The 26,955-nt window shown below is 66.8% G+C and overlaps 3 protein-coding genes across 3 annotated transcripts; all 3 read right to left on the bottom strand.

Annotated features, from left to right (window-relative positions):
• On the bottom strand, positions 1–5,390 carry HDAC10 (histone deacetylase 10). Its single transcript, XM_055559610.1, has 20 exons — positions 5,096–5,390; positions 4,884–5,018; positions 4,594–4,690; positions 4,271–4,368; positions 4,084–4,188; positions 3,879–3,947; positions 3,593–3,719; positions 3,358–3,423; positions 3,122–3,181; positions 2,944–3,033; positions 2,701–2,807; positions 2,557–2,624; positions 2,211–2,472; positions 2,013–2,097; positions 1,596–1,687; positions 1,412–1,468; positions 1,062–1,140; positions 680–862; positions 434–593; positions 1–278 (listed from the first exon to the last, which is right to left on the bottom strand). Exons 1-20 carry the CDS (start codon positions 5,152–5,154, stop codon positions 268–270), a joined length of 2,010 nt encoding a protein of 669 aa, XP_055415585.1. The 5' UTR covers positions 5,155–5,390; the 3' UTR covers positions 1–267.
• A 2,019-nt stretch (positions 5,391–7,409) lies between these two features.
• Positions 7,410–15,408, bottom strand: MAPK12 (mitogen-activated protein kinase 12). The gene is made up of 12 exons (XM_055559721.1): positions 15,068–15,408; positions 14,867–14,996; positions 12,553–12,611; positions 11,660–11,771; positions 11,535–11,564; positions 11,274–11,321; positions 10,652–10,766; positions 10,405–10,476; positions 10,173–10,252; positions 10,024–10,102; positions 9,773–9,946; positions 7,410–7,957 (listed from the first exon to the last, which is right to left on the bottom strand). The coding sequence occupies exons 1-12, from the start codon at positions 15,190–15,192 to the stop codon at positions 7,878–7,880; spliced, it is 1,104 nt and encodes a 367-aa protein (XP_055415696.1). The 5' UTR covers positions 15,193–15,408; the 3' UTR covers positions 7,410–7,877.
• Positions 15,409–17,013: 1,605 nt separating this feature from the next.
• On the bottom strand, positions 17,014–23,029 carry MAPK11 (mitogen-activated protein kinase 11). The gene is made up of 12 exons (XM_055559795.1): positions 22,897–23,029; positions 20,688–20,817; positions 20,552–20,610; positions 20,349–20,460; positions 20,248–20,277; positions 20,120–20,167; positions 19,925–20,039; positions 19,594–19,665; positions 19,277–19,356; positions 18,775–18,853; positions 18,520–18,693; positions 17,014–18,266 (listed from the first exon to the last, which is right to left on the bottom strand). Exons 1-12 carry the CDS (start codon positions 23,010–23,012, stop codon positions 18,187–18,189), a joined length of 1,095 nt encoding a protein of 364 aa, XP_055415770.1. The 5' UTR covers positions 23,013–23,029; the 3' UTR covers positions 17,014–18,186.
• Between the last annotated feature and the right edge of the window lie 3,926 nt (positions 23,030–26,955).

The raw sequence follows: 26,955 nt of genomic DNA, 5'->3' as shown, positions 1-26,955 counted from the left end.
TTTGGCTTAACCTACTTTTACTGACGGCTGGGAGGAGGGAGCCGGGGAGGGCCCGTCCGTATCGAGGCTGGCGCCGGAGCAGGGGTCCCGAGCCCCTGAGCCCGTGTCCTGGGCAGGCCCACAGCCTGGCCCTCAGGTCAGAGGCCTCGTGCAGAGACGTGCTCGCGCACGGTTAACAACAGGCTCCCGGGGGACTGGTGCGTAGTGTCTCTTCCACGGTGTAGATACTCCCACCCTGGCCGACTTCAAGCTGCCAGGTCACAGCACTCAAGGAGGCGCTGCGAAGCGGGGCACAACTGCTTGACAGGGCCCTGAGCTGGTTCAGGGCAGCTCCCCGCTCCCCGGGACGTGAGCCCCTCTCCCCGCAGAGCCCGAAGGCAGCTGTCGCCCAAGGCCCCACGCATTCAGCCCGAGCCTGGCCCCGCAGCCTCACCAGCCACCTGCAGCATCTTCCACCTTGGCTCCAGTCGCCCTCTCAGGTACACCAGGGCTTGCGTGTCCTCTGGGGCGGCCATGGATAAGGGGCCCAGGCTTGGGGCTGCCTCCCCGTTCAACACCCTAGCCAGGACTGTCGCAAGCTGGGGTGTGGATTCCTGGGCCAGCAGCAGAGGTGGAAGCCGTGAGTCACTGGTTTCTCCCCACCTCCCGTCCCACAGCAGGTCCACCCCACCCAACTCACCTCATCCACAAGAGCGAAGACTCGGCCGCCTGCCGGGCCCCGAAGCAGTGCAGCCAGGAGTGCAGCCTGGGGGTCCCGCAGGCCATGGGCCGGCCCCAGCGCCACCAGCACCAGGTCAGGCTGGAAGCTGTAGGCCAGGGGCAGCACCAGGGCCAGGGCACAGCTCAGGAACCCACCAGTTGTCTATGGGAGTGACAGCGGCACAGCCCAGCCCATCATCCAGGGAACTCTGGCCAGCTCGGGTCACCCCACCTCCCCATCTTGGGTGGGCAGACACCCACACCCACAGTCCCGCCAGGAAGGGCAGGTAAAGGCCCGGAGTCTGGCCCTCATGCCGGCGCTAGTGAGCAGCAGCTGCCCTGCCCTGTGAGCCCCCACTCACCACCGGCAGTGGCACAGAGACGTGGAACATGGACGGGGCAGCTGCCTCCTCACCCCCAATGTTCAGCCATAGATTTCTCCTTCCAGGGGGAGCAAGCATATGGATACACGTGCTTGTGCGTGAGATGCCGCCCACCCTCCAGAGCCCAGACAGATGAGGGACAGCTCAGGGGCAGAGATGCTAGGACTGCTGACCCTCCATGCTGGAGATCCTCCTGGCACTGCTCCCAGGGGGCCCTTCTGGAGTTCCAGCTGCAGAAGGCCCCGCCCACCTGTCACCCAGGAATCCAGGGTGATGTGCTCACCCACCCACTTGTGAAACTGGAGGTACACATGACCCAAGAGTCATACCCGTCATCGGTGAGACCTGGGGGCCGATCCAGCTGTCCCACAGCCACACAGAGCAGCCTGGAGGAAGAGTCGGCTCCTGAATGAGCTGCACGCACCCCACCTGGAGCCCATTCCCAGAGCCCTCCCCACGCAGCCAGCCCACGAGCCCTGCCTTGGAGCCTTAGACCAGCCAGGAGAGGCTTACCTCTGGGCTCCATGGGACAGGCCATACCGAACAGCCACGTCCAGGGTGGCAGCTGCAGCAGGGACTGGGGTGGCTGCCACGCCACTGCTCACCTGTGGGGTGGGTAACAGGTGTAAAAGGCAACTCCCAAGCCGGGTAAACATACCCATCTGTCCTTTCTTTGCCCCTGACTACGGGTGTCATCTGTCCAACCAGGTCAAATTGCTTCAGCTGCTTCACTCCTGAAACTAAGACGCTTAAAACTACAAGTCATTCTCTTCACCTGTCTGCCAAGAGAATTTTCTTGAGGGAACTTAGGGGTGCTCCTGAACTCTGTCCCTGGGGGCTGTTCTGCGAAGGATCCTGGGCACAAAGCAACACTCATGCCGACATGGTTCTGTACCACCCAGCCCTGCCCTGACTCCCAGTTGCCCCCACCTGCCCATCCAGGATCCTGTCCAAGAGGTATAGGACCTTCCCGAGTGCAGTGAGGGCCCCGTCCTGGGCCAGGGCCTCATGTGGCCTGTGGTAGACAAACCAGGGGGACGCAAGGAGACGGCATGACACACAGACCACAGCTGAATCTCACAAATGCAGACGTGGCCTGGTCCCGCCCCCCAGGCCCGCCCTGCCCACCTGGCCCAGGCCTGCGTCTCCTCCTGCGGCAGTGACCCCTCACAGGGGACACCCGGGGGCAGGGCCAGGCCTGTGTCTGGCGCAGTCAGGGCAACAGCTACACGGACAGGGGGTGTGGGGTGTAGGCGCAGCTGGTCCAGGAGCGAACTCAGAGCAGCAGCAGCCTGGGTCACCACTGCCTTGAACTGGGGCTCCCCCAGCAGCAGCGGCGAGGGCCTCCCCTCTGGGCAGGGAGTGCCAGGGCTCAGTACAGGGCCGGCACCTAGGGGTACAGGGTGGTTCAGAGTCACAGCCACAGACGGGAGCCTGAGGCACCATCCCACCTGCCAACCCAAGTCAGGCTGACCTTGCTGCTGGAGGCTCACCCAGTGAGGGGCCTGGGCTGCCCGCACACACTGGAGGGATTCCAGGGCGCTGCGAGGAGAAGCAGGATCGTGAGGCCCAGCCTCCCACCCTGGCCCTTCCCACCCTCCCTCCTCCCGGCCCGCACCTGCCATGGGGCTCCATGGGCCCTGACAAGGGCAGGGCAGGGTCGCCTAGCAGCGCTCGCACCATCATGCACACAGACTGGGAGAGGGACTCCAGGTGGTAGCCACCCTGGGAGGAGGAGGAAGCCGAGACAGGACAGGGCACGGGGGTCAGGGCCCCAGGCAGGAGCCCCGCCCCGCATGGCAGCAACCTCCCACGGCACCCCTGCCTCCAGCCTAGGCGTCCTCCCCCTCGCCGTGGTCACCTCCAGCACGGCGCAGACCCGGCCGCCAGCCAGCACCTGCAGCAGCTGCGTGAGGTGGGCGAAGCACTCCGGTGTGGCCAGCATCTGCCCCTGTAGCCAGAGCCGGGCGTGAGGAGGGCCTGGCCCGGGGCCGCAGAAGCCCCCAGGCCCTCACTTGGCAGCCAGGCCAGGCCCTCACCTCGGGATCACCAATGGCTGAGTCGAATCCTGCGGAGACTAGGACCAACTCAGGGTCGAACTGCAGGCAAGACCCAGTGGGAAGGAGCAGAAAAGAAGCTGGAGCAGAGGCAGAGGAGAGGCCCCTCCAGAGAGACCCTCCTAACCCCCAAGAGTCCTGTTCCACTCTGGTGGGGAGAGGGGAGCTCTGGGTACCGAATCCCCCTCCCCTCCTGCCTCCACCCCACTGAGAGTCACCTCAAAGGCCAGGGGCAGCAGCACGTGCAGGAAGGCAGCCACGTAGTCAGCATTTCCCATCCCAACCTGCAGCCAAGGAACGTCAGAGCAGCCCTGCCAGGGACGACTGCAGGGTCTTCAGCCCCAGGCCCAGCTTCTGGGGGTGGTTCTGGCCAGCCGCCCTGGGCTACACACGGGTTAGGGGAACATAGGCTGGGTAATGGCCTGGGGGGCGGTTCGGGGCGGGGACCAGTACCTGGTTCCAGGGCAGATTGACAGTGAAGCCGAGGCCCCTTCCCCGCCCGACAGCGTCAGCATCTGACTCCCGCAGACATGGCCAGAAGTGCCCGTGCTCGTAGCGGTGCCAGGAGAAGTAAAGGACGCTGCAACAGCCAGCCAGGGTCAGAGGTCAGGCCCCCTCAGCCTCAGGGCTCCTGGCAGAACCCTGACCCCTGCCTCTAGCTGCCGAGCACACAATGGTGTCTCCCCTCTCAGGCTGTGCTCATCCTGAAAAGTGGGGTAGCAGGGAGGCCCCCACTTACCTGGGGTCATCCTCGAAGATATACTGGATGCCCTGACCATGATGGACATCCCAGTCAACGATGAGGATCCTGGGACAGACAGTTCTGGGGTCGCTGAGGGGCCGGGCCTCCCGCTCCTGGCCAGGAGGCAGGCCCAGGATGGGAGGGGCCCCTCTGTCCGCGCCACCTGGCCTGGGCCCTACGCTGCGGCCCGACTGGCACAAACCTGCGCAACCCATGTTTCTGCTGGGCGTGTTTGGCTGCTATGGCTACGTTGTTGAACACGCAGAATCCGTTGGCAGTAGCCCTCTGGCTGTGGTGCCCAGGAGGCCTGGGGGTGAGCGTGGGGCGGGTCAGGGTCATCGTGCCTTCACAGGGCCCTGTGCGGGTCGGGGGTGGGGGGCAGCGCTCACCTCACCAGGGCGAGCCCGTTGCGCACAGCTCCCGTCAGCACCGCGTCCACCAGTTGCAGCGCGGCCCCCACAGCCAGCCGGGCACAGTGGAAGGTACTCTGCGGGGGCGAGGGTCCAGGTCAGCCCCCAGCCCCCCACCCCTCCCAGGCTCTACCAAGGCCGGTGCCAGGTTACAGGGCACCAAGCAGTGAGCAGAACCGGCCAGGCCAGTCCCGGGTACCTGCAGTGGCAGCCAACAGGGCACGGCACATGGGAACATGGGCCATAAACAGGCACAAGTACCGGATGTGTGACTGGGTGGGTGGGTTAGCCAGGGCACGCACCGGATGGAGGTAGATGGCATCATACTCCTTGGACAGGGCCTGGAGCTCCCTGGTGCCCAAGGCCTGGGTCCCCCGCAACAGCGCTACATACTCAGGGCTGCAAAGAGGCAGGCAGGCAAGGCAGGGTCGCCAGGAGGAGCAGGTAGAGGAGAGAGGGAGTGCCCACCTCATTGCTCGCTAGCCTACCCACTCGATAGGGAAACTGAGGCTTGGTGGGAGGCTCTGTGTGCCTGCACCGCAGGTCGGGGCAGGCCCCACCTCCCAGGGCCACTGCCCACCCCCCACCTGACCTGTGCACCAGGCCCAGCTCCGCCTCCGAGGCCTCGCGGGCTACCAGCTGCAGACACCTTTGCTTCAGACCATGCTGCTGCAGGCGCTCCAGGGCAGTGGTCAGGCGCTCAGGACACTCGATCTCACACTCAGGGCTGAGTGGACAGAGCACTCAGCGTCCGGAGCCTCTGTCTTCACCCCCCCTCCTCTCCCTCTGCCAGGCCCCACTTACTCGTCCCAGAGCAGCCGGGTGGCGGTCATGTCCTCGTGGTACACAAGTGCGGTCCCCATGGCCCGCCCGGGGTCACTGTGGGCCACTCAGGGTGGGCAGGACCCAACGCCCCCGCTCACAGGCAGGTCAATGCGCCGCCCGACCCTCGTGGTAACCCCAGAGAGCAGCCGGGGCGCCACCAGAGCCTGGGCGGGATCTCAGAAAGCCCAGACGGGAAGGAGGCCCCAGCCCCAGCTGGCCACAGAGCCAGGCCGGGGTCGCCCGGGGAGCTCCCGAGCCCTGGCTTCCAGCTTGTCCCAGGCGGGCCTGCCCTGCGCCCGCCTCCGGCTGCCCCAGTCCCCGCCCCGACGCAGCGGGGCGGGCCCAGGACTGAGCCCCTCGGGCTCCGCGCGCCTCCCTTCCCGCCAGCGGCGGCTTCCTCTCCCCGTCCTCCAGCGCCGAGGGGGGGCTCTCGGCCTCGCACCCCTGCGGGAGTCCGAGCGGCCCGGTGCGAAGCGGGACGGCCAGTGTGCCTAAGCTCCGCGGGCTGTCGCGGCGGCGCCACGCGGGTCCACGCCCCCCGCCCCGGGCCTCCTCCAGGCCCGCCCAGACCCCGCGCCGCGGTTCAGACTCAGCGGTTGTCCATCACCGCCCCGCTTTGCCCGAGGCCCCGCAGCGAGGGCTCAGGGAGAAGGGAAGGAGCGCGAGGCCGAGCGTCCGCGGGAGCGAGGCAATGAGACAGCCTCGCCCCGGGATGGGGGCCGGGACTCAGGCCGGCCGGGGCTGCAGCGCAGCGCTGCCCCCGAGGCGCAGGAAGTGTCTGATTGAAGCTTCGGAAGACCCCGGGCCGAGACTCGAGGGGGTCAGGGCTGTGGCTGAGAAGCCGAACAGGAGCGCCACCGCGTGGAGAAAGCCAGGGAAGGGGGCCAACAGAGGAGGGTCCGGGCGAGGGATGAGCGTGAAGGAACGCGGCCCGCGAGGGAGGAGCGGGCCCAGCCAAGAACCGAAGGGTCAGAGACAGGAGGAAACAGGGAGCCCCCGGCCTTAAACCGAGGGCTTCGGGGGACTGAGCCCGTGGGCCAGGCCTGGGCCTGGAGGGCAGACTTTTTAAGCCGGTCTCGGGTAGGGGCGAGATGGCTGGGCATGCGAGGGCTGGTCTCCGCGGCGGGAGACCTGGAGACTGGGCTGGGGCCCTGGGCTCTGGGGGTGGGGCCCTGGGCGGGCGTGCTCACTCCGGTCCTCGGTCGCCCCAGCCGTACAGGGATGACCCCCACGGCGGGGCAGCTGTAGAGGGAGGCCCTGGCACTGCCACGCCGCCAGCAGCCCGCAGCCTCACTCGAAATAACCCGGTCCCGGCCGGGTAGCCTGCCCGCGTGGGCCTCTGGCCGCCGCGGGGCTGCGGGAGGCGTGCCCGCCCCGGAGCCAATCAGAGCAGCCCGGAAGCGGCGCACGTGATCGCGAGGCGTGGCCCGCGGCCGCCCGCCCCGCCGAGACGCCTGAACTCCTGCGTCACGGGCGCGGGCCGGCATAGGTTGAGACGGGCGGTATCCACTGTGCAACTTGTCTTGACCGTATTTTCGGCTGAACCAGCTGTGCGCGAGGCCGGGAGAAGGAAGACGGGCTAATCCCGCCTTGCGCGCTCCTGCAGAGGGAAACAGTCGGGAGGAGCCCCAGGGTGGCGCCTGGCCCATCGGCAAGTCCTCTGCAACGGCCAGCAGAGGGCTCCGCGGGCTCGCCAGCGCCGGCTGGGTATGGCCGGGCCTGCGACAGGAAGAGGAACACGGAAACCTGTTCTGCTGTTTCCGTGTTCAGAAACGCTGTTCTGCTGCAGCACAGCGTCTCAGAGGCCCCTGAGAAGCCGCGAGCGTCTTGCGTGACCCTGCCACCCCAAGAACCTGGCCTTAGGGCGGGGACCCCAGAGTTGACACCTGAGTTGGGCCTTGACCCCCTCACCCCCGTCAGGCCCTGCCCTGCATCTGGCTCCAGGGTCTAAGCTTAGAGGAAGGAAACGGCAACCCACTCCGGTATTTTTGCCTGGAGAATGCCATGGACAGAGGAGCCTGGCGGGCTACAGTCCATGGGGTCGCAAGGAGTCGGACAAGACTGAGCAACCGACTACACAACAGGACCAAAGGGCGGGGCCAAGCCCTGACTTGGGGGCTCCAGGCTTGAGGCTCACTGACACAGGTTGGGGGGCTCAGCTTTGTCACCTGGGAGGGAAGGGTTGCCCAGGCCCAGTGGCTCAGGGTGGGGAGAAACTCCCAGACCAGCCTCATTACTCCAAACAAAAGCCTAAAGGTGGAGCTCCAGCCCAGGAATGAGGACGTGAAGCAGAGGGAGACCTACAAAAGGGTTTATTTCCTCCAGCCGAGGGGCCACACCATGTGGCCAATGTACATTCCAGGCTGGGGGGTGAAGAAGCGTCCACGCGAACGCCCCCAGGAGACGCATCCCTGAGTCGGCATCCTGTCCTTGCTCCTCAGCACAGTTCAGAGAAGGCAGGGTCAGAGGCCAGGACTTGACCCCAAGCCCCGTCCCACCCCACTGGCTCTGAAGCTTCTGGTGCATCCTGGGGGCGGGGGCCTCTGCTGGCAGGGCCAGAGGCCAGCCCCAGGTCAGGTGGGCATCCTGTCCAGAAAGTCCAGATGCTCCTCCATGGTTAGGCTGAGATGGGGTCTGCAAGCAGAGGAACAGGCTTCCAAGAGACGTTCCGTGGAGCACGGGGACTCCAGCCTCAGCCAAGGTCCCAGTGGCAGACGGGATCTCCCATCCAGGTGGAGCCCCAGCCAGGGCCCAGGAGTCTTCACAAGGCTGTCTCCTTGGAGACCTTGGCCCCCAGCTGCCGGGGAGGCTTGAAGCTGAGCACCTCTTTATATGTGACACCTGGGGCCAGAAGGAGAGAATCACGGGAGAAGGAGCCCACCACCCATCAGACAGGTCCACCTTGCACACCAAGGATCGACGCCAGCGACCAAAACCAAGTACTTGCCCGGACCAGTGGTAACTCCTGAGATTCCACTCGGGGTGGGGGTGGGGAAAACTCCTGGGCCCAGAGCACAGGTCACTGACTGAGGGGCTCACCGCCCCCCTAAATGACAGTCAGAGATCTGACTCTGACTGCCAGGGCTTAGGCACCAAGGGAGCTCCTTTGTCCCACATGTGCGAGTCCTCCCGTGTCCATCCACAGGGACTGTCCACCCTGATGGGACTCCTGTAGCCAGCCCACACCCACAGCCCCTAGAGTGGCTTTGGCCCCACAGCCTGCCTCAGTGAACAGAGGATGTTGCAGGAACATAAACCAGTGTGTTCACTTGAGTGGAGCTACGCAGAGTCCCACCAGGGCGTTCCAGCTTCTGCATCCAGAACGTCTATGAAGCCTCAAACAAAAGTGGAATCCCCACTGACCACCTGCATCTCGGGCTTCTGCACCAGTCCCCACGTTCCCCGCACCATGCCCAGAGCGGGCAGTCCCAAGGGAGGGGGTGCTGCTCCGCGTGCCCACACTCGCCGGGCTGGGAGAGCGCCCGTCTGGGGGACCACTGGGGCTCCCGGGGCCCCGCTCAGAGGACCGTGCCTCGACAGCGAGTGGTCTGTGTGCTTTGCCCAGTGAGCTGCACCGTCGTGTTACCCTCCGTGGGGTGCCTCCCAGGCCTTCCGTCTGACGCTCATGCAGGGAGGGGGCCGGGCCACACTGGGGAGGTCCGTGTGGAGAAGCCCCTGCTGGAAGAATGGCCTTTCCCAGGGAGACAGGAAGTGATGAGCTTGCTTAACCGCAAACACGGTCTGTAGTAAAAGCAAAAGCTCTTACTACAGTTTGGGGCGGGAACCACAGACAGGATCCTGTGGCCCGCGGGTTTTGGTTTTCTGGTCTCTTTTTAGCAACAGAAAACTTACAAGCACAAAACAGCACAGACATGGGTGGAGCCCCCACTGGTGGCACTGAGGACCCAGTGACCCTAAGGAGCTTGGTGTGAGCAGCACAGCCGTCTGGCTCTGCCCGCGCCTCCATGTCCAGGACCACAGCGCTAGCCTGAGGCTTGGCCGGGACGGGGTCTTGGACAGCGGCCCCACTGCTGTGTCCCCTCTCCCTCTGGGGGGCCCAAAGCCGCAGAGAGACCATGTGCTGGTTGAGGCCCGATCCAGCGTGGGGTGTACGGGACCCGACGGAGGCGGGGCCCGGGGGCCAGGCAGGCGTCCCTGAGCCCAGCCTCAGGCTGAGCAGGGGTAGGCAGCCCTCAGAGACCAGCAGGGCCCTCGGTCTGAGGGGACAGTCGGCGCAAAGCCTGGGGCACAGTGCGCAGGTGGGGGTGCTCAGTGGGCTGGAGGGGACGGGCCGGGGTGCTGAAGAAGGGGGAGGGCAGACAGGCTGCCTGGCATGGACCTGACCATCCCAGCAGGACAAGGGTGCCGTGTGGCTGTATGGTAGGAGGGGGTCCTCAAAGGGGCAAAAAGGCCAGGAGAACCAAGATGTACAAACAGAGGCCTGGGGAGGGCTTCCGAGGAGCTCCGGGTCAGCCCGGGCCCTGGCCTAAACATGGACAGGCACGCTGGCCACTCAGAGCGCCGGGAGAGACCCAGTGCCTGGATCTGCCCTCTGACCTCCTGCTGCGTTCCCCGCTGAACCTGCATCCCAGGGATGGGGGTGCCCGGGACCCTGAGCCCGGCCACCCGCACAGCTGACCTGGGGCCCCCACTCACGCTTCCACTCATCCAGCGTGCGGTCCACATCGTCAAAGGACTCATCATACTTCTCGGCCTGGGGCTCGTCCTCCGTGTCGTGCAGCGACTCAAAGTAGGGGTGGGCCAGCGCCTCGGCCGCCGTCACCCGCCGCTCCGCGTCCAGCACCAGCATTTTCTCCAGGAGGCTCACGGCTGTGGGAAGGGCAGGTCAGGCCAGCCAAGGGCAGCGTCCCAGGCCCAGGACCCACGCCCACCCCAGTGCCACCTACCCAGGGGGCTCGCGTTGGTCAGGACGGAGGCAAAATCCTTCTTCTCCAGCTCAGGGAGGCCCTTCATGTAGTTCTTGGCCTGCACGGGAGCAGAGCGTGAGGGGCCAGTCCCAGGCCCATCCCCAGCCCCCGCCTGGCTCCCGGCTGACCTCGTCACTTTGCAGCCTCTGCACAAACTCCGCTGGAGGCGTCCCCGTCACCTTCATGATCTCCTTCAGCTGGTCCAGGTCTTGGCCGAGGTCAGGAACACAGAGTGGGCCAGAGACGGGGCTCGCCCACCCACCTGGTCTGGGCAGGTGTCCCCCCAGGTGCAGGGTAAGCCCCCCCAAACCCAGCCCCAGGTTCAGGGTAAGCCCCAGTCCGGCCCTCGGTGTAGGATACGGTCGCTGCCTTTGAAGAGCGTCTTCCCCGTGATCATCTCGGCCATGATGCAGCCCATGGACCAGATGTCCACTGAGACAGAAGCCCCTGTGTCAGGGCTCTGCGGGCTGGGGAGGGGGGCACACACAGACAGGGGAGGGGGCACCGGACCCATCTGGCCTGCCAACCCCCCGCCCAGCGCCCAGCCCAGCTCCAAGCAGCTGCCACGGACCCCCGGGGAGCAGGGCACGGGCGGGCAGCTCCTCACCTGTCTGCGTGTAGTGCATCCAGTTCAAGATGACCTCGGGTGCGCGGTACCACCGGGTCACCACGTAGCCAGTCATCTCGGTGTCTGCCTGCCGGGCCAGGCCGAAGTCCAGGATCTACAGCCAGAGTCAGAGGGGGTGGGAGGCAAAGCGGTCCCTGGGGAGTGGGCGGGCCGACTGTGGTCCAGAAGACCCCAAGGGGCCTGGGCACACCAGGGCCTCGGGCCAACCCTCTGGGGCTGAGGTCTCGGCCACGTGCCCCTAACCCTGCCCGCAGGGCCCCCCGTCACAGCCAGGGCCCCCAGCCCAATGGGCCGCACCTGCCCCCAACCCTCAGAAACAGGCCCCCGAGGGTCTCCTCCCCCACGCTCCGCCCCTGCAGACGCCCGGCCCCGGCCAGTGCTTCTGTGCAGATCCCCTCCGCCCCCCTTCTCCTCAAGCGGGTATGGGCACATGCCCCGGGCCACCCCACTGAGTGCCGCCCTAGGACCCCAGCCATGTCCCAGAAGGCTGGGGTCTGGTCTGTCCGCGTGGGCCTGGGCCAGCCCACCTCCGGGCCTGAGAGCAGGGGCGCAGCAGGCGGATGGCGGGTGCGGGGGGCCCCAAGCACCCAGCCCCACACACCTTCAGCTCACAGTCCTCGTTCACAGCCAAGTTGCTGGGCTTCAAGTCCTGGGGACAGAGGCAGGTGTTACCACAGCGCCGCCCAGCAGAGCCAGGGCCCGAGCAGCGCCTGAACGTGGGGGCACGGCTGGCCTCCCCGCATCCCTTCCAGGAAGGGTGGAGTACCCGCCCCAGGCTGTGTGCAGACGGGGTACCCCCTCAGGGGTGGGACCGGTGGCCCCACAGCCAGGAGAGGTGCCCCCCCCCGGGGCCAGGACTCACCCTGTGGATGACGCCGGCAGCGTGGATGTACTGTGGGGACAGAGAGCAGTCAGCGGCCATTGGCTCAGGAGCCCGCGCTCCGGCCGGCGCGGGGCCCCTCCCAGCCCAGCAGCCCCGTGTCCCACCTTCAGCCCCTTGAGTGTCTGGTAGACGAGGAACTGCACCCGGTCCTCGCTCAGCTTCTCGTGCTTCATGAGCTTTCCCAGGTCGGTGCCCATGAACGGCATCACCAGGTAGCTGCGGCGCACGACGGGGCACAGACGCTCAGGGCTGCACGGGGCCCCGTCAGCCTGCGGCACGCAGTCCCCGCCTCCCACGGCGCTGCCCCGGGCCCCACCCTGCGGGCCCCGCGATGCCAGGCAGGTGAGGACTGTGCTTTGGCGTTTCTGAAGGGTGACCAGGGAGACTGAGGTTCGAGGCAGGGGAGGGGGCGCAAAAAAGGAGAGTGGTGCCTCTGGACAGGGGCGAACGCAGGGCATCCGCATCGGGGGGCAAGCTGGACAGGATGGGGAGAGGGGGTGACACCCTGAGCACCCCACCAGGAAGCCAGGCCAGTCTGTATGCGTCCTTGACCTCCGCGAGGCTGGGTGGCGAGGAGCCCGTCTCCTCGGCTCTTGCCCGGCTGGGCCCCGGGCTCCTAGCCGAGGGGAGCGTGAGTCCAGGGGTAGCCACCTGGGCAGTCACGTGGCAGGCACCGCAGAACAGTCAGCACTGGGCCCCCTGTGCCCCTCCCCTCCCGCCGGCAAAGGTCAGCAGCTCCAGTTACAGGCACAGCCTCAGGGCCCGTGTCCTGGAGCACAGGACCCGCTGACAGCCCTTGAGGCCAAGACTCACACCTCTGGCACTGGAGGAGGTCCAGGTCCACCCCGCGGCATCAGGGGCATGTGGCAGACCCCCAGCCAGGCTGCGAGGCAAGGCTCACCTCAAAGGGCCCCCCGCCAACCCCAAACCTGAAGTTGACACCCAGGAGCCACCCAACACCAGCTCCCTACCCAGCCAACCCCGAGCTGGCACTCACAAGTCCGTGAAGTCATCCAGCGTCTCATCGGGCGTGAACACGTCCAGCAGCCCAATCACCTGGGGAGGAGGCCAAGCGCCGGGTGGGCGGGGGCTCGGGCACCCAGTGCAGGAGAGCCCCCTGCAGCTGCCCACAGGCCCGGCTCTGCCCACTGGCAGCTCTACCTTGCTCTGGCACACATGCCCACTGACAAAAGCTATTTCTGGATGGAGACCGCAGGCACCCTCTGGGGGAGGGGCAGCCTCAAGTCTGGGGCAGCCCCCAGCCATCCAAGGAGCTCAGCCCTTGGCCTGTCCTCCCCCCGCTTCCTATCCCTACTGAAGACCCAGGACCAGCGTGGGGGCAGCCAGAGCCTAGCAGGGACCATGCCTCTGCCAGATGGGTCCAGGCAGCAGCACTAGGGCCAAACCCACAGCCCCGCAGGCCTCCGCTTGGGGGGTGACACAGGGCACACGGGCAGCGCGACAGCTGGCACCCGGGCCTCCAGGGACCCCACGAAGCACGCACATCCAAGCTACTGGAGGGATGGGTAGGTGAGCTGGCAGGGGGCAGGCCTGGCAGAGGCCACACAAGTGGTGGCTGAAGTAGGAGACAGAGGGCTCGGAGCACTTGAGGAACAAGGGAGAGAGGCCAGGTGGCCAAGAACCAGGCCTGGGAGCCGCCAAGGAGAAGCCGAGGAAACAGAGCGGGCCCATGACACCAGGTGAGGACTGCCCTGATCCTAGGAGCTGCCGCAGGGGGTTAGGCGGGCATGCTGCTGGGTGCGGCCCTGGCCACGGTGCGGGGACAAAGTGGACACGAGGCGGAGGGACACCTCAGTAACCACCGTAGCCTCGAGGGCCAGACACGGGTGAGGAGGCGGGGACACCCAGAGAGGGGCCAGAGGCAGGAGAAGTGTCAGGAGGTGGTTTCAGCAAGGATCCTGGAGGTTCGGGGGAGGCGTGTCAGACTGATGGAAACTTCCAGGCTTCTGCCTTGCACAGGGAGGCCGGTGCTGAGGGTGAGGGGCTGGGGTAAATGGGCGGAGATGGGCACAGAACAGGCAGGAATGGGGCACGCCTTAGCCTCTCGGAGACTGTTTCTTCCCAGGAACATGGGGTCATGAAAGGCAGAGCCTCCCAGCTAAGAGGGGCAGCTGCTGTGGGTCAGGAGGTCTGGGGGAAGGCAGAGAGCAGCGGCAGTGGGGAGGCCCGAGCAAGGAAAGGGCCGGGAGGCCACGGAGCAGGAGCCCAGGGAGAGCACGGACAGGCCGGGGCGAGTCGGGGAGCACGGATTGGGAGGGAGGAGACCGCAGGAAGGCAGAGGGGTCGGTCCTCATGGGGACAAGTCCTGCGTGTGAGCAGGTGTGGCCTGCAGGAAGCAAAGCCAGTGCTCGGCGGGTGTCCTCCACGAAGGGGATTCCACCCAGGAATAAGAGGACAGGACCCACCCGAGGCACTGAGTGGGTGGGCCCTGGAGCTGAGGGGAGTTTCCTGGTGGACATGGGGACCAGAAGGTGCCAGCCCGCCATGACTGGCCAGGGTCTGGGCACCCAGATCACTGTCAGACTGGGCAGGAGTGGCTTGCAGGCGGGGAAGCAGGCAGCTCTCAGGGTCACAGGAGGAACTGCATGGAGGAAGAAGGGAAGGGCCCTCTGCGGCCCACACTGTGCAGGGAGAGGCTTGGGGCAGCCTCGTGGGGTCTCCTGCGGGCAGGTCTGGAGACAGAAGAGACCCCTCCCTGGTGGTGGCCAGCCCTTCCTCACGCTGTGGGGGTGGGCGTCACAGGAAGGGTCTGCGTGCCTGCGGGTGCCCAGCGCCCTCCACACAGGGCTCACTGAACCCCTTCACCGTCAGAGACCCGGGGGCTCTGAGGGAGCTGACAACTCCGATTCTGCCTTCCTCCGCGCAGCCCCAGGGCTGGGGCTCAGGAGGCAGAGTGGGGCAAGGAGAGGGGCTGGAGAAGCAGGGAGGGGGCAGCCGGCCAGCGCGGGGAGGGGGGCCTTCCAGGAAAATGCCTCCTACCCACTGAGGTCCCCGGGGCTCAAGTCAAGGTTTGGAGTGAGTAGGGCAGGAACCCCGGCCTCGGCCATCCGCGAGCAGGCCCTGGGCAGAAGAGCCAGAGGCGGCGGTCGCGGGACTGGCCCAGGCGGAGCGGTCGAGAAACGGGGAAGCAGCCCTCTCGACCGCTCCGCCGCACGCTCAGGGACACGGCCCGACCCACGGCCTCCGCCCCGCCACCCCGAGGAGCAGCCCAGGGGTCTCCGGGGCGGGGTCTGGGGCCGGCGGGGGGTAAGCGGAGCGCGGTGGCCGCGGGTCCGGGCGGCGCGACTCACGTTCTCGTGGCGCATGTGCTTCAGCAGGCGCAGCTCGCGGTAGGCGCGCTTGGCGAACAGCTCGGACTGAAAGGGCCGGTACAGCTTCTTGATGGCCACCTTGGCGCCCGTGCGGCTGTCCACCGCCGAGCTGCGGGACGCACAGCTCAGCGAGGGGCCGGGACACCCCACCCCCGACCGCCCCGCCCGGCTTGCGCTCACCACACGGCGCCGTAGGCGCCCGAGCCCACGGGCTGCAGATCCTGGTACACGACGCGCACCTCCCAGGCCGTCTTGGTCACCTCCTGGCGATAAAAGCCCTTGCGGGCGGGCGACGGAGAGCTCATGGCTGGCCGAGCACCGCCCCCGCCGCGGACACCGTGCCTCGAGGGCCGGGGACCCGGAATTCACGGGGGGAACCGGCGCGCGCCTCGGGCCGCCGCCGCCGCCGCCGCCGCCGGGAACCCGGCTCCCGGCTGTCCCGTCCGGAGCTCCGACCCCGGCCCCAGGCTGGGCCGCCCGCGGCCCCTCCCCTGCGGGATGACCAACCGGCCCCGGGCCCCGGGCGCACGTGACGCCCCCGCCCCCCCGCGCCGCTGCCCTGCGGCCCCTCCGGAAACCTGAGGCGGCGCCGCACGGGAGGCCGGAGGCGGGGGAGGGGAGCGCCGCCGCTCAGGACAGCCCCGGGCCCGGAGCCGACGCGGCGCCCGGACCGGCCTGCCTCCGCGCTCCGCCCTCGGGCTGGACTCCCCGGCCCAAGCGCACGGTGTCTCCGCGGGAAGCCCTTGAGGCTCGTGTCTCCTCCTTCCCGCCGCGCCCCGGGGCGCTGGCCCACCCTGGCCGCCTGAGCTTGTCAGCTTCTACCCCCAGCCCCAAATCACCAGGTCTAGCAGTCCCGCCAACTTCCTCCCCGCACCAGAAAACTCCCACCCTGAGGCACCTGACCTGAGCACTGTAGCCCCAACTGCCCACCCCAGGATGCCCCTTCACCCTGCGCTGACCCTCCCACCCTAGCTGCATTCCCACCCGTCTTGCCTCTATCCCCCTTTCCCTGTGAAGAAGCTGATCCTCTCTCCCAAACTCAGGGTGCCTACCACGCTGGAGCAGAGAGGGTGGTCCTGCAGGCCCCCTACCTAGGGGGGGAGACTGCCCAGAGATGTGCAAGCCGCCCTGCGGGTCCCGGCCCGTCCAGCCCAGGCCCCAGGTTTACTCTTCAAAACACAGCCAGCGCGGCTCACTCGCACCAGGAAGGTACGTCTGACCCCCAAGGCGAAGGGGCGCCCACTTACCTTTAGATGGGGGGGTATTATCATTTCACGCGTCAGAGCCCCCTCCATGCCCTCCCCCAGCCCAGTGACCCAGGCCTGAGACACAGCAGGGTAACACGATCCCTGGGGGCCCCCCGGCCACCTTCCGCGCCCTGCGCCATGGATCCCAAGCAGCTTTACACCTGCTCCCCCGTGGCGAGCTGGCGCTCGGGAGCGGCGGGCTGGTCCGCGGCCGCCGCAGGGGCCCTGGAGCCACAGTCACGCCTGCCCGTGCCCCTCATGCCCTGTGGAGCGCCACCTGCCTCCTCCAGGAAGCCCCCAGCTGGCCCCCTGACTGCGGGCATTGAGGTGCGGGGTCCAGGAGGGTTCTGCTGCTCCCGCCCCGCCCCCAGGACTTGGCCCAGCCTGGTCGCAGGGGGTCCTCCGGGACCTGAGGCCAAGCAGCCACGCTGACCAGGTGTCTCTGCAGGCCCAGCTCCCAGATGATCCCCACAGCCCTCCCAAGGCGCGGGGCAAAGGCACGGAATGTCCCCAGACTAGGGATACCCTGCCTGGTCCCCAGTAGGGCCTGGGCCTTCCCAGCCTGAGCTGCAGGGAGCAGCAGGGGCTGATCGCTCAGTGGGCAGCCCTCCTTGACCTGGAAAGAAATGAAAGTTTCTCCCTGGCCCTGGGGAAGGCAGGCCTTTGTTCCCCCACCCTGCATGCTCCCTGACCAGAGTGAGGGGCAGGTCTGGGTCTGGACCAGACGCTGCCCAGTGAACCTCTGAGGGCAGCGCGTTGATTGTGGGTGGACATCCTGTTCTGTCCACCTCAGATCCCGCTGGCCCTCAGGGACCAGCGGGACATGGCCCTGCTCTACAGGCAGAAGGGGCAGCAGGAACTGGAGCCTGAGACACGAGCTTCATGGCGGGCAGGACCCCCTTTATTGCAAAACCCCCGTGCAGGCACTTGACACTCAGACCTCCCTGGTCCCGCAGGGTGAGAGGTCGCCACCTGGCAGGGAAGCGCCTTGACGGCGGGCCCACACCCCCAACACATCTGGAGCAGGGGCCTGTCCCAGAGGTTGCTGGGTCCCCTCCACTCTGGAAGGACAGAGGACAAGGGCGGACGCACAGACTAGGGCACCCCAGGTCCCGGCAGCAGGACCAGAGGGCAGGCAGGGGTTGGGCGGGCACAGGTTTCTCCATCCACTCGGGGCCAGGATCCACGTCCACGCTGATGGGCGCCTCGAGGCCGGAGCCCCCCAAGCCTGCCAGCCCCCAGGCGGGCCCGGACCCCCGTGCCTCAGGAGTCTGCTGCAGCTCCCACGTCCAAGGGGAGAGGGGATTTGCTCACAAGGGTGCCCGTGGACACCTGAGCCCCTTGCATGCCGCCCAGCAGGCTCTTAGCAAAGCCTTGCGCCCCACCCACCTCGAGGACTGAAGGCAGGGGAGGCAAGGGTACAGTCACCCCCACTTGGGCCTGCGGCTGGTCACACCGCAGCTCTCAGGGGCCCTCAGACACACAGGCCTCAGTTTGCTCTGACATGTGGATTCCAGGACACACGCACCGCATACAGCATGAGGACACGTGGCTCCAGGCAGCCGCCCCACTCCACCACCCCCACAGAAGACCCTTTGAGCCTCAGCACTTTTGAAGGGAACCCCTCACTTCCAGACGGAGCAGCTCTGACCATCAAGACTCTTCCTTTGTCTCAGGGAGGCTCCAGCCCCAGTGTACTTACCCCCACCCCCCCAGAGCCAGCCCTCTGGGATCCAGGTCTAGGAACACACACACTGCCCAGGGAGAGCTCTTCTGGCACCCAGGTCCCCCAGGGAGGCCCTACAGGGGACCTCGGGAGGGGGCAGGAGGACAAGGACGTGCAGGACGCTGTGCCTCGGCTCCCACACCGCGGCTCACGCCCGTGCAGGCACCCACACACGCGCAGTTCCCCAGAAGGCGCAGTGTGAGGACGGGGGTCCCAGGCCAGGGCTGGGTGCCACTGGCTGTGGGGGCGCCAGGGCAGGCGCCCCCCGTGGGGGCCTGGCAGGCCGGGGCTTGAGTCCCAGCGGGGCAGCTGGCGGCGGCATTCCATCACTGCTCAACGTCCAGGCTGCCCAGCGGCTGCGGGGGCTCTGGGGGCTTGAAGCTGAGGACTTCCTGGTAGGTGAGCTCTGTGCAGGGAGGGGGAAGCGTGCGCTCAGGCCCCCAGCGGCCCAGGCCCCCCACCCTCTGGGAGCAGCCCCCCTTCCTGGGCCCGCCCTGTGCGGCCCCCAGGTTTCTGGTGGACTCACCCAGGCCGAGCTCTAGCTGCCCCTGCCCGCCCCAGTGTTGGGGGGGTAGATGTCCCCCCATTCAGACCCTCTCGGAGGAACAGGAGCCCCCTGCTGAGAATGGCCAGGGCCAGCCTCGGGGATGCGGCCCCACCCTTCCACTCCTCCACCGTGCGCTCCTTGGCCTCCACGCTCTCGTCGTAGGGCTCCGCCTCGGGCTCATCGTCCGGGTCGTGGTACTGGCTGAAGTAGGCGTGTGCCAGAGCCTCGGCCGCGCTGACCCTCTGGTCACTGTCCAGCACCAGCATCCTGCCCAGGAGGTCCACAGCTGCAGGGACGGGGGTGCCAAGTCAGCTCCACCCCTGGGGCCGAGCGTGGAGCCCCACCCAAGCCCCTGGCCCGTCCTCACCCAGGGGGTTGGCTCCGCGGAAGATGCTCCTGAGGTCCTTCTGGGGCATGGGGGGCAGGGACTGGATGTAGGTCCGGGCCTAGGTGCCCATGGAAGGGTCTGAGGGGCTGTTCAGGGCCTCCCCGCCCCCGGCCCTAAGCCAGGCAGGGGCTTGATGGGAGAGGCCCCCAGCCTTCCTCTCCAACAGGACTGGCCAAGAGCATGCGTGGAACAAAGACCTCCCACCTCGGATCTGGGGGCTCCAGCACCTCGCCTGGCCCCACAGGCCGGCAGGCGCAGGTGTGGTGCCACTCCACGGTCCGTAGCCAGGACACTGCAGGTGCCCAGGCTTCACCCGCCCTGTCCTTCACGCCAGGAGGGTCTCCCTAGGTCTCCCTGAAGGGGGCCGGGCCCGCCTTCGTGTCTGTTCCACTGTGACCCATGCTCCCCCCATAGGGCCCCATCTAGTCCCACAGCTCCCCTTCCACCAGGTCAGCAGAGGGGCTGGTGACCAATGACTCACATGTTCTGAGGATATCTTTGCTAGAACCTCAGGGCTGGGCGTGCCCACCACCTCCATGATACGCTTCAGCTGGTCGATGTCTGCCTGGCTCAGGAAAGGTCCAACAGCCAGGCATGGACTCTCCTGGGATCCCAGACCCCAGACCTTGGGTCACTGCCCAGACCCTGCTCTCCTGCCGCTGGGGACAGTGAGCCCAAGGTGGCATGGTGTGGGGCAGAGGAGGCAAGACTGGCCAGAAAGGGCCAGAGCCCACCTCCCTTGACCCCCACCCCGCAATAGGAGGCCCAACCCTCCTCCCCAACCTGAACCAAGGATACAGTCACTTCCGGGGAAGAGAGCCTTTCCCTGGAGCAGCTCAGCCATGATGCAACCCACGGACCAGATGTCCACTGAAGGAGAAGGCGTGGCCATCGGTCTGCCTACCCCAAGCTCCGCCCCAGAGAGCCGGGGGCTGGACCCACGGCCCCACGGTCACATCCAGGCCCCTTCCTGACGGCACCATGGGCAGGGCAAGGGTCAGCCCAGGACCCGCGGTGCCCTGCTTTTCTGAAGGTCTGGTCCTGAGCGCCTGGCCTGTCCCAAAGGCCCCGTCGGCCTCTGGGTCCCACCCACCCCTCCACAGGCCGCGCCCTGTGGGGCTGCCGTCACCTGTCTGGTTGTAGTGCATCCAGTTCAGCATGATCTCGGGGGCCCTGTACCATCGCGTGGCCACGTAGCCAGTCATCTCCTCGTCTGCCTGGCGCGCTAGCCCGAAGTCCAGGATCTACGGCGACCCCCCGGCTTCAGCCCTGCGGGTCTCCACCTCCCCGCAGCCGCCTCCCAGCCCCTGCCCCAGCCGCTCACCCGCAGCTCGCAGTCCTCGTTCACGGCCACGTTGCTGGGCTTCAGGTCCTGCGGGGCGGGCGGGCGCGGTGAGAGGACGGCAGAGTCCCGGGCGCAGGACCACCGCCGCCTCCGCGCACCGCACCTACCCGGTGGATGATCCCGGCCGAGTGGATGTACTGCGAGGGGGAGATGGCGGGGCGTCAGGCGCTGGCCCCCGCGCCGCCACCCGCTCCCGCTCCGCGCCCACCTTTAGCCCGCGCAGCAGTTGGTACACGAGGAACTGGACGTGCTCGTCACTCAGCGCCTGGCACTTGACAATGTTGTTCAGGTCGGCGCCCATCAGCGTGGTCACCAGGTACCTGGGTGCGGCCGGGAATGAGCCCCGCGCCCCCGCGCCCCCGCCGCGCCGCCCCGCCCCCGCGCCCCGGCCGCCCCGCCGCCGCCGCTCACACTTCGCTGAAGTCCTCCAGGGAGGTGGCCGGCGTGAACACGTCCAGCAGCCCGATGACCTGGGGGTGCGGTGAGTCAGAGCTCCGCGGCCCGCGGCCCGCGGCCCGCGCCCCGCCCGCCCGCCAGCCCCGCTCACGTTCTCGTGCTTCAGGTGTTTGAGCAGCCGCAGCTCCCGGTAGGTTCTCCGCGCGTGGATCAGAGACTGGAAGGGCCGCGACAGCTTCTTCACCGCCACCCTCTGGCGCAGCCGCGTGTCGTAGGCCGAGCTGCAAGGCCGCGCGTGAGGCCCCGCCTCGGTCACTGACCAGAAGGCCACCCACACGGGCATGAGACCCCACTCACTCCCAGGCTCTCCCCTCCCTCCTGGGGTCTTCATTTTTTTAAATATTTATTTGTTTGGCTGTGCTAGGTCCTAGCTGAGGCACGTGGGATCTAGTCCCCCGACCAGGGATTGAACTCTGGCCTCCCGGCATTGGAAGGAGGGGTCTTAGCCACTGGACCACCAGCGAAGTCCCCCTCCTGGGGTCTTGCTCCTTCCTCCAGAGGCAGGTCCCCTTCCACTGACCCCCTGACTTCCGGCCTCCCGAGCCCACCTGAATTTCTCCTGACTCCTGCCCCCACTCAGGGTGGAAATACCACCCCAGGGAAACAGCCAGAAGTGTGTTCCCAGAGTAGATGTTCCTCCAGCTCCCTGTGAGCCAGGGGGTCTGGGAGGCCCCCAAGGGGTCCCAAAGCCACGTCCAGAGCCCCGGAATGTTAAACACGTGGAGGAGAACCTGACCGAAGGTGTGTGTTGCATGCCTATCTTTGACAGTGAGAAACCAGACAGTAGGAACTGTCCAGCAGAGGCTGGTGTCTGGACCCCCAGAGCGTTTCCCCTCCTGCAGCCCCACTCCCCGGAGGGCCAGACCTGCATCCGCCATGCCCAGCTGCTCAGTGCGCCCTCTGACCGAGCCAAGCCCTCCGCCCTCCCGCTCCACTGCTGTCTCAGGATCCGCCTTCCCTCCAGCGAGCTGTCCTGTGCAGCCACCCCACCGCTCCACCCCACCCCTCCACCCCACCCCTCCACGCCCACGCAGGGAGCCTCCTGCAGCAAGTGGGATGCTCGTGGGTGATGGTGGAGGAAAGCTGCTCTGGGGTGGGAGTCAGGGGGAGTTGCCCCTCACAGGGGAGGGGAGCAGACCCTTTTCTGTCCGCAGGGTCAACAGAGGACTGTGGGGATTGGCACCAGGCCATCAGACTCATCCGAGGAGGGAGCCCAGGAGTGACACCTGCCTGGGGGCCCGCTTCCAGCCAGGGCTCTGTCAACTCCCCCAGGGGCCATGCGCACACACCCTTTCCTGCCCCTGAGGCCTTAGTGGGAAGCCAGGGCCGGCTGGCTGGGGCAGCTGGAGTGGCCTGGGGTTCCCGACGGCCAGTGACCGCATGAGGCCTGAGGCCCAGGGGACCCCGAACCCCTGCTCCAGGCTCCAGCGCTGGGCCCTGGGAGGGATCTGAGGAGTCCCACTTGGAACCTTCTGCCGCGTCCTAGAGCAACAACTCTCTCCCAGGGGCCTGCCTGCCCATACCCATGGCCCCACAGACACCTGGCACCTCACCGGTTCTGGATTGGGGGGCACCCTGCAATACCCACACCCACAACTGGCCACAGTGTCAACACTGAAACCCCAAGGACGGTCTGCAAGCCCCACCCAGCCCCACCAGGTCCAGAGGCCTCCCCAGGCCCCACCCTCCCTCCTCTCTGGGCCCCAGGGTCTCCATGCAGTGTGCGCTCTCTTGTTTGGGGCAAAAATGGGGAGGGGTGTAGACCCCCTAAAGACTGTGGGGGATGGTAGGCTTCTCTGATCAGGCCTGAGCCCCATTCGGAGTCTGAGACCCCTTGGAAAACGGGGGAGGAAACCAGGCCCACGGAGGAGCTGAAGGTCATTCTTAGGCAGGGGTCTTGGCGCCCCACCCCTAAGCAGGGCTCTTCTTTTACAAGCAAAACTACCCACCCTGGGGCGGGGGTATCTACCGGAGCCCAGGATTGCCTGACCCTTGACCGGGGAATCCCAGATGCGTGCTCAGACATCCAGGGCCACGAGACCGGCCCTTTCGCCAGCTGTGACGCCGCAGATTCAGACCCGGAGGAGGACGCCCCGGGCTGGAGGGGCAGAGGGATGCCCCTTGCCCGACCAAGGAGAGGCTCCGGGAGGAAAATTTCCCTCGCACCCCCACCCCGCATTCATTCCTCGGATCTGCGTAAGGCCCGGGGGCGGAGGCAGGGCGAGCCCCTCCCCGCGTCGGAACCCCGCACGGGGAGGGGGGGGCGCGCGCGGAGACCCCCCGCCCCAGCCCGCCCCTACCAGACTGAGCCGTAGGCGCCCGAGCCCACCGGGCGCAGCCCCTGCAGCCGCTGCGGCACCTCCCACAGCGTCTTGTTCAGCTCCTGCCGGTAGAAGCCGGCGCGCGGGCCCGACATGTCCGGAGCGGCCGCAGCTCGGCGCGCGCCCCGCCCAGCGCCCCGCGCCCCGCGGAGCCCCAGCCGGCGGCGGGAGGCGGGGCGGGGCGGGGCCAGGGAGGGGGTTCCCGCAGACGACGCGCGGCTTCCAGCCGGCCCCGGGCGGCTGCCGGGCGGAAAGCGGCCTTCCCGGAGAGGGGAGGGCGGCAGCCGTGGAACGGCTCCTGGCTCCTCCCGCGGCCTCCTCCCGGGGACCGCGCGCCTCCCCCAAGCGCGCCGCGTGTGTCCTCGGAGCGGCACCGCCCGGGCCGGGCCGCCGCCACCTCCCGGGCTCGGCTCCCCGCACTCTCCCGTGCCCGCACCCAGGGCGCCACCCCTGCCCACCTGCCTTCGCCCGCACTCCGCCACCCGCCTGCTCTAGGTCCTGCGTCTCCCCGCTCTAGCCTGCTCGGGGGCGGGCACCCCTCCTCTCCCGGCTCCTCATCCGGGCCCTGCACCCCTCCCCTCCCCCAGCGAGCTCCCCCTGGAATGAAGGCAGAATCCTTTAAATCAGAGAAGCCAGGGCAAATCATGGAACACATATATTTATATTCATATACATATTTTTCAGAATAGAACTCCCCTCCCCTAATAAAAGCTAGGCATTTGGTTGGGTATGGTCCCTTCCGTGTGGGCCGATGGCGTTGCCTTGAACCCTGGGTCGGCCTGGCTTCCTTTCCCGTTTGGCCATCCGGCCTTGGCCGTGTGGTTCGCTTCCTGGTAAAGCTTCCCCGACCTGGTGGGGCCTCCTGCATTGGTGGCTCCAGGGCCGGTCTCAGCCGCATCCTGGGGGAAGCGCAACTGCCGGGCCGGCCCGGAGACCCGCCCTCAGGACCAGGGACAGCGGCAGCGCCGAGGGGATGGAGGGCTGGACTCAGGAAACTCTCCCCACCTGGGCCGTCTTTGGGGCCTGGGACCCGTCCTCCTGCTGAAGTAGCCCCCTCAGCTGTGACCTCTTCCAGGAAGCCCACTCTGACTTTCCCAGGTACTGCGGGGTCTCGAACTGCGAACTCCACCCCGCACGGGGCATTTCCTCTCTGCCTTTGGAGACTGCGGTTTGCACCGGCTGCTGTCACTGAAAGGGGCTGGGCCTGTTTCAGCATCTGTCTGGAGCTCTGGGCGGGAGCGGCTGCTTCTGTTTGAAGTGACCAGGGTTGGGATAGAGCATCTCTGGGGAGTCAGCCCCCTGACCCGCACCCTGGGAAAGCGGGGGGGTGGGGGGGGGGGGGCGCGGGGGGGGCCGGCGCTCGGCTGCCCATCCCAAGAGAGTGCGACCTCAGGCTGGGTGCCCAACCTTCCCCTTTTATGAAACAAGCAAAAATCTGAGTTTTTGTGTAAAACTTCCTGATATTGAAATATTGATAACCAAATTAAAACATGTCAACGCAGTCCCAGGCAAATGGACAGTTGTGCCTGGCGAATCTGGGTCCTGCAGGGAGCCTAAAAGTAAGAAGGGTGCCGGGTCCCACTCCCAGCGCGCGGGCCTCAGTTCCTCTCTAGGCGCTGGGAGCGCGGGATGCGGTGAAGACGCTGGTGTCCCCTCCCCCAGCCCCCGGCCCTACCCCCGCTTCCTCGGGGCCCCGCGATGGGGACACCTTTCCCGGCCGGGCGAAATGACTGAGGTTTTGTGCGGAGTTAATGGAGCTTCAGCTAAAGCGAGGAGGGAGGGGAGCAGCGGGCCGTGGGAACCGGCCGCGCGCCGCAGGGAGGGGCGGCCTTTGTCTGCGCCGAGGCCGCGTGGGGCGGGCCGCGTTCCCATGGCGACCCGGGTCCCAGGCCGAGCGGGGTGGAGCGGGTGCAGGGCCCTCCCTCCTCCAAGGGGGCCAAGCGGTCTGTCGACTAAGGGAGCCCCGCCCCGCCTTCTCCTGTCGCCCTCTTCCTCCGGAATCGCAAACGCGAGTGGGGATTCTGTCCTCCGACAGGATCCGCATTTTTTGTTCCTCACTGTGCTGTGTTTTCAGGGTCGTCCTGGGAGGTCTGGAGCCTGGAGCAGGGCTGGCATGGATCAAGGGCAGACAAGAGCGGCAGGCACTGCCTGTGTGAGGAGGGCGTGGTGGGGCTGGCACAGACGAGCCCGCGTGAGCCCTGGGCTGCCTACCCGACCCCACCCCTGGCCTCTTTCCACTCCCTATTGTGATTCACGGGGCGGGGGGCATACCAAGATCCCGCATGCCGTGTCCACTGTCTCCTCCCCACACGTCCAGACCACCCCCTCCTCAGCCCCACACTGGTCTTCTGACTGGCTGCACGTCCCCCTGAAGGGACGAAACCTTTAGGGAGGTCAGACGAACTTCCTAAAATGCTATCTGGCCCTATCACAGGGGCCCCGTGACTTAGAGGATGTCTCATGCTCTTAACAATCAAGCAGGGTGTGGTCCTGGGCTGGCTGTTTTCTGCAGCTTGGAAGGAAAAGTCTTCGAGGTTGCTGGTCACCCTTCTGTCTTCGCCTCTCCTGGCTCCCACGCACTGGGAGGAAAATGGGAAGTGCAGAATGACGGAAGGCTGCGTCACGCCTCGGTCTGTCAGTCTCCTGACCCCTCCAGGCCGGCCAGCCCACCCCTGTGCACCCAGCATCCACGCCATTTCTCCGCTGGCTGGCCCCATGAAAGGTTGGCCTCTGGATCCATTCACAGGCCTGTCCACGGGGGAGAGCACCCCGCCTGTTCGACCTGCAGCAGAAGGCAGTCTCACCCACCCTTCCCCAACTACCAGTGGGGAGGAGGTAGAAGTGCCTGCAGGGGTCCAGTCTAGGAGCAAGGCCTCTAGGCCCCTGCTCCCTCTGGCCTCCCCCCACCCTCGGGCTAGCACTCCCCCGTTATGCCCCTCTGCTCCAGTCTGGCAGTGTCTTGTTCTGACCTCCTGACGGGCTGGGTCTCGGGTGTCGTGTCAGTGGTCCTTGGGGTCGGGGGTGCCAGGTGTGTGCCTTCCACGTGGGAGATGCCCACTCTTGTTTCATGTGGCTTGAAATCGGCTGCCTGTCCTGAAATGGCTCATGATCGAAAACCTAACCCGCTGAGACCTCCCAACCGCAGTGGTGTACACCAGGTGGAAACACAGGCCGGGGGGCCTGCCAGTAGCCTCCAGATCCTGAGAATAAAGCCGCACAAACCGCGAAGCACGTCAGACGGATGGAACCCAAAAACATGTGAGCACGGGGATGGAGCCGGATCTGAAGTTGGGCCCTTCACTTGCTTTTATGAAGCCACTAAATCCCTTTCCTACTGGGGTTGGTATTCTTGGACCACACAGGCTCCCTCAGGGAAGACCCTTTCTGCCCCCTTTACTGCTGTATAGCTAGTGCCCAGGACGTGCTGAATGAACGAACACATGAGGGCCCCGACACACTGGTGCTGTGTGCGTGCGTGTGCACGCCTGTGTGCTCATGGCACATGTGCTTGATGGCCACAGGCTGGTACACCTCCTGGTTCCTGTGCTGTGTGCAACGTGCGATTGGGAAGGAGCCCCTTCCCCCAGGGCAGCCTCTGGGGCAGCCCCACTCCCTGCACTAACAAAGGGGCCTCATGCTCTTGGGAGCACGGCCCTTGAGCTCTGTGTATGTGCTGAGTCATCCTGGGCTGGTCTAGGGCACCCGAGAGGTGCCAACCCTAAAGGACCCACAGCCGTGAGCAGCAGGGACCCAGAGCCTCTCTCCAGGAACCACCGTGCCCACCCGCGTGTACGCAGTGGGGGCTGAGCAAACGTGTGCTGGGTGGACCACACTGCGGGGCGCCCCACCTCCGCGAGGAGGAGACAGCTTCCGGTGCGCACGCCATGCCCGCCCCTGCTGCCAAACAGCGCCGAGGCAGCCCCCCCCCCGCTGGGCGGGGCCGTCTCCTAGCTTCTCAGGGTCTCTGGGACCAGTTCCTCTCCACAGCCCAGAGCTCCCGGCCCAGGTCTGACCAGCATCCTGTCCTGCTGGGGCCGC

The sequence above is a fragment of the Bubalus kerabau genome, chromosome 1 (genome assembly GCF_029407905.1).
Source record: "Bubalus kerabau isolate K-KA32 ecotype Philippines breed swamp buffalo chromosome 1, PCC_UOA_SB_1v2, whole genome shotgun sequence".
Taxonomy (NCBI): domain Eukaryota; kingdom Metazoa; phylum Chordata; class Mammalia; order Artiodactyla; family Bovidae; genus Bubalus; species Bubalus kerabau.
Note: the sequence above shows the minus strand (reverse complement) of the source record. Positions and strands in the feature narration are given on the sequence as shown.

Bases quoted from the DNA above. Each gene is read 5' to 3' on its own strand.
- HDAC10 (XM_055559610.1), bottom strand. From the start codon at position 5,154: ATGGGGACCGCACTTGTGTACCACGAGGACATGACCGCCACCCGGCTG. The intron at 4,369-4,593 runs GTGCGTGCCCTG...TCGCCCCCGCAG, and splicing joins ATGCCATCTACCTCCATCCG to AGTACCTTCCACTGTGCCCG. The intron at 1,141-1,411 runs GTATGACTCTTG...TCCCCCTGGAAG, and splicing joins CCAGGTCTCACCGATGACGG to GAGAAATCTATGGCTGAACA.
- MAPK12 (XM_055559721.1), bottom strand. From the start codon at position 15,192: ATGAGCTCTCCGTCGCCCGCCCGCAAGGGCTTTTATCGCCAGGAGGTG. The intron at 14,997-15,067 runs GTGAGCGCAAGC...TGCGTCCCGCAG, and splicing joins GGCGCCTACGGCGCCGTGTG to CTCGGCGGTGGACAGCCGCA. The intron at 10,477-10,651 runs GTGAGGAGCTGC...CTTCTGTCTCAG, and splicing joins GATGCACTACACGCAGACAG to TGGACATCTGGTCCATGGGC.
- MAPK11 (XM_055559795.1), bottom strand. From the start codon at position 23,012: ATGTCGGGCCCGCGCGCCGGCTTCTACCGGCAGGAGCTGAACAAGACG. The intron at 19,666-19,924 runs GTGACGGCAGCC...CTTCTCCTTCAG, and splicing joins GATGCACTACAACCAGACAG to TGGACATCTGGTCCGTGGGT. The intron at 18,854-19,276 runs GTGAGTCATTGG...ATGGGCACCTAG, and splicing joins CAAAGATATCCTCAGAACAT to GCCCGGACCTACATCCAGTC.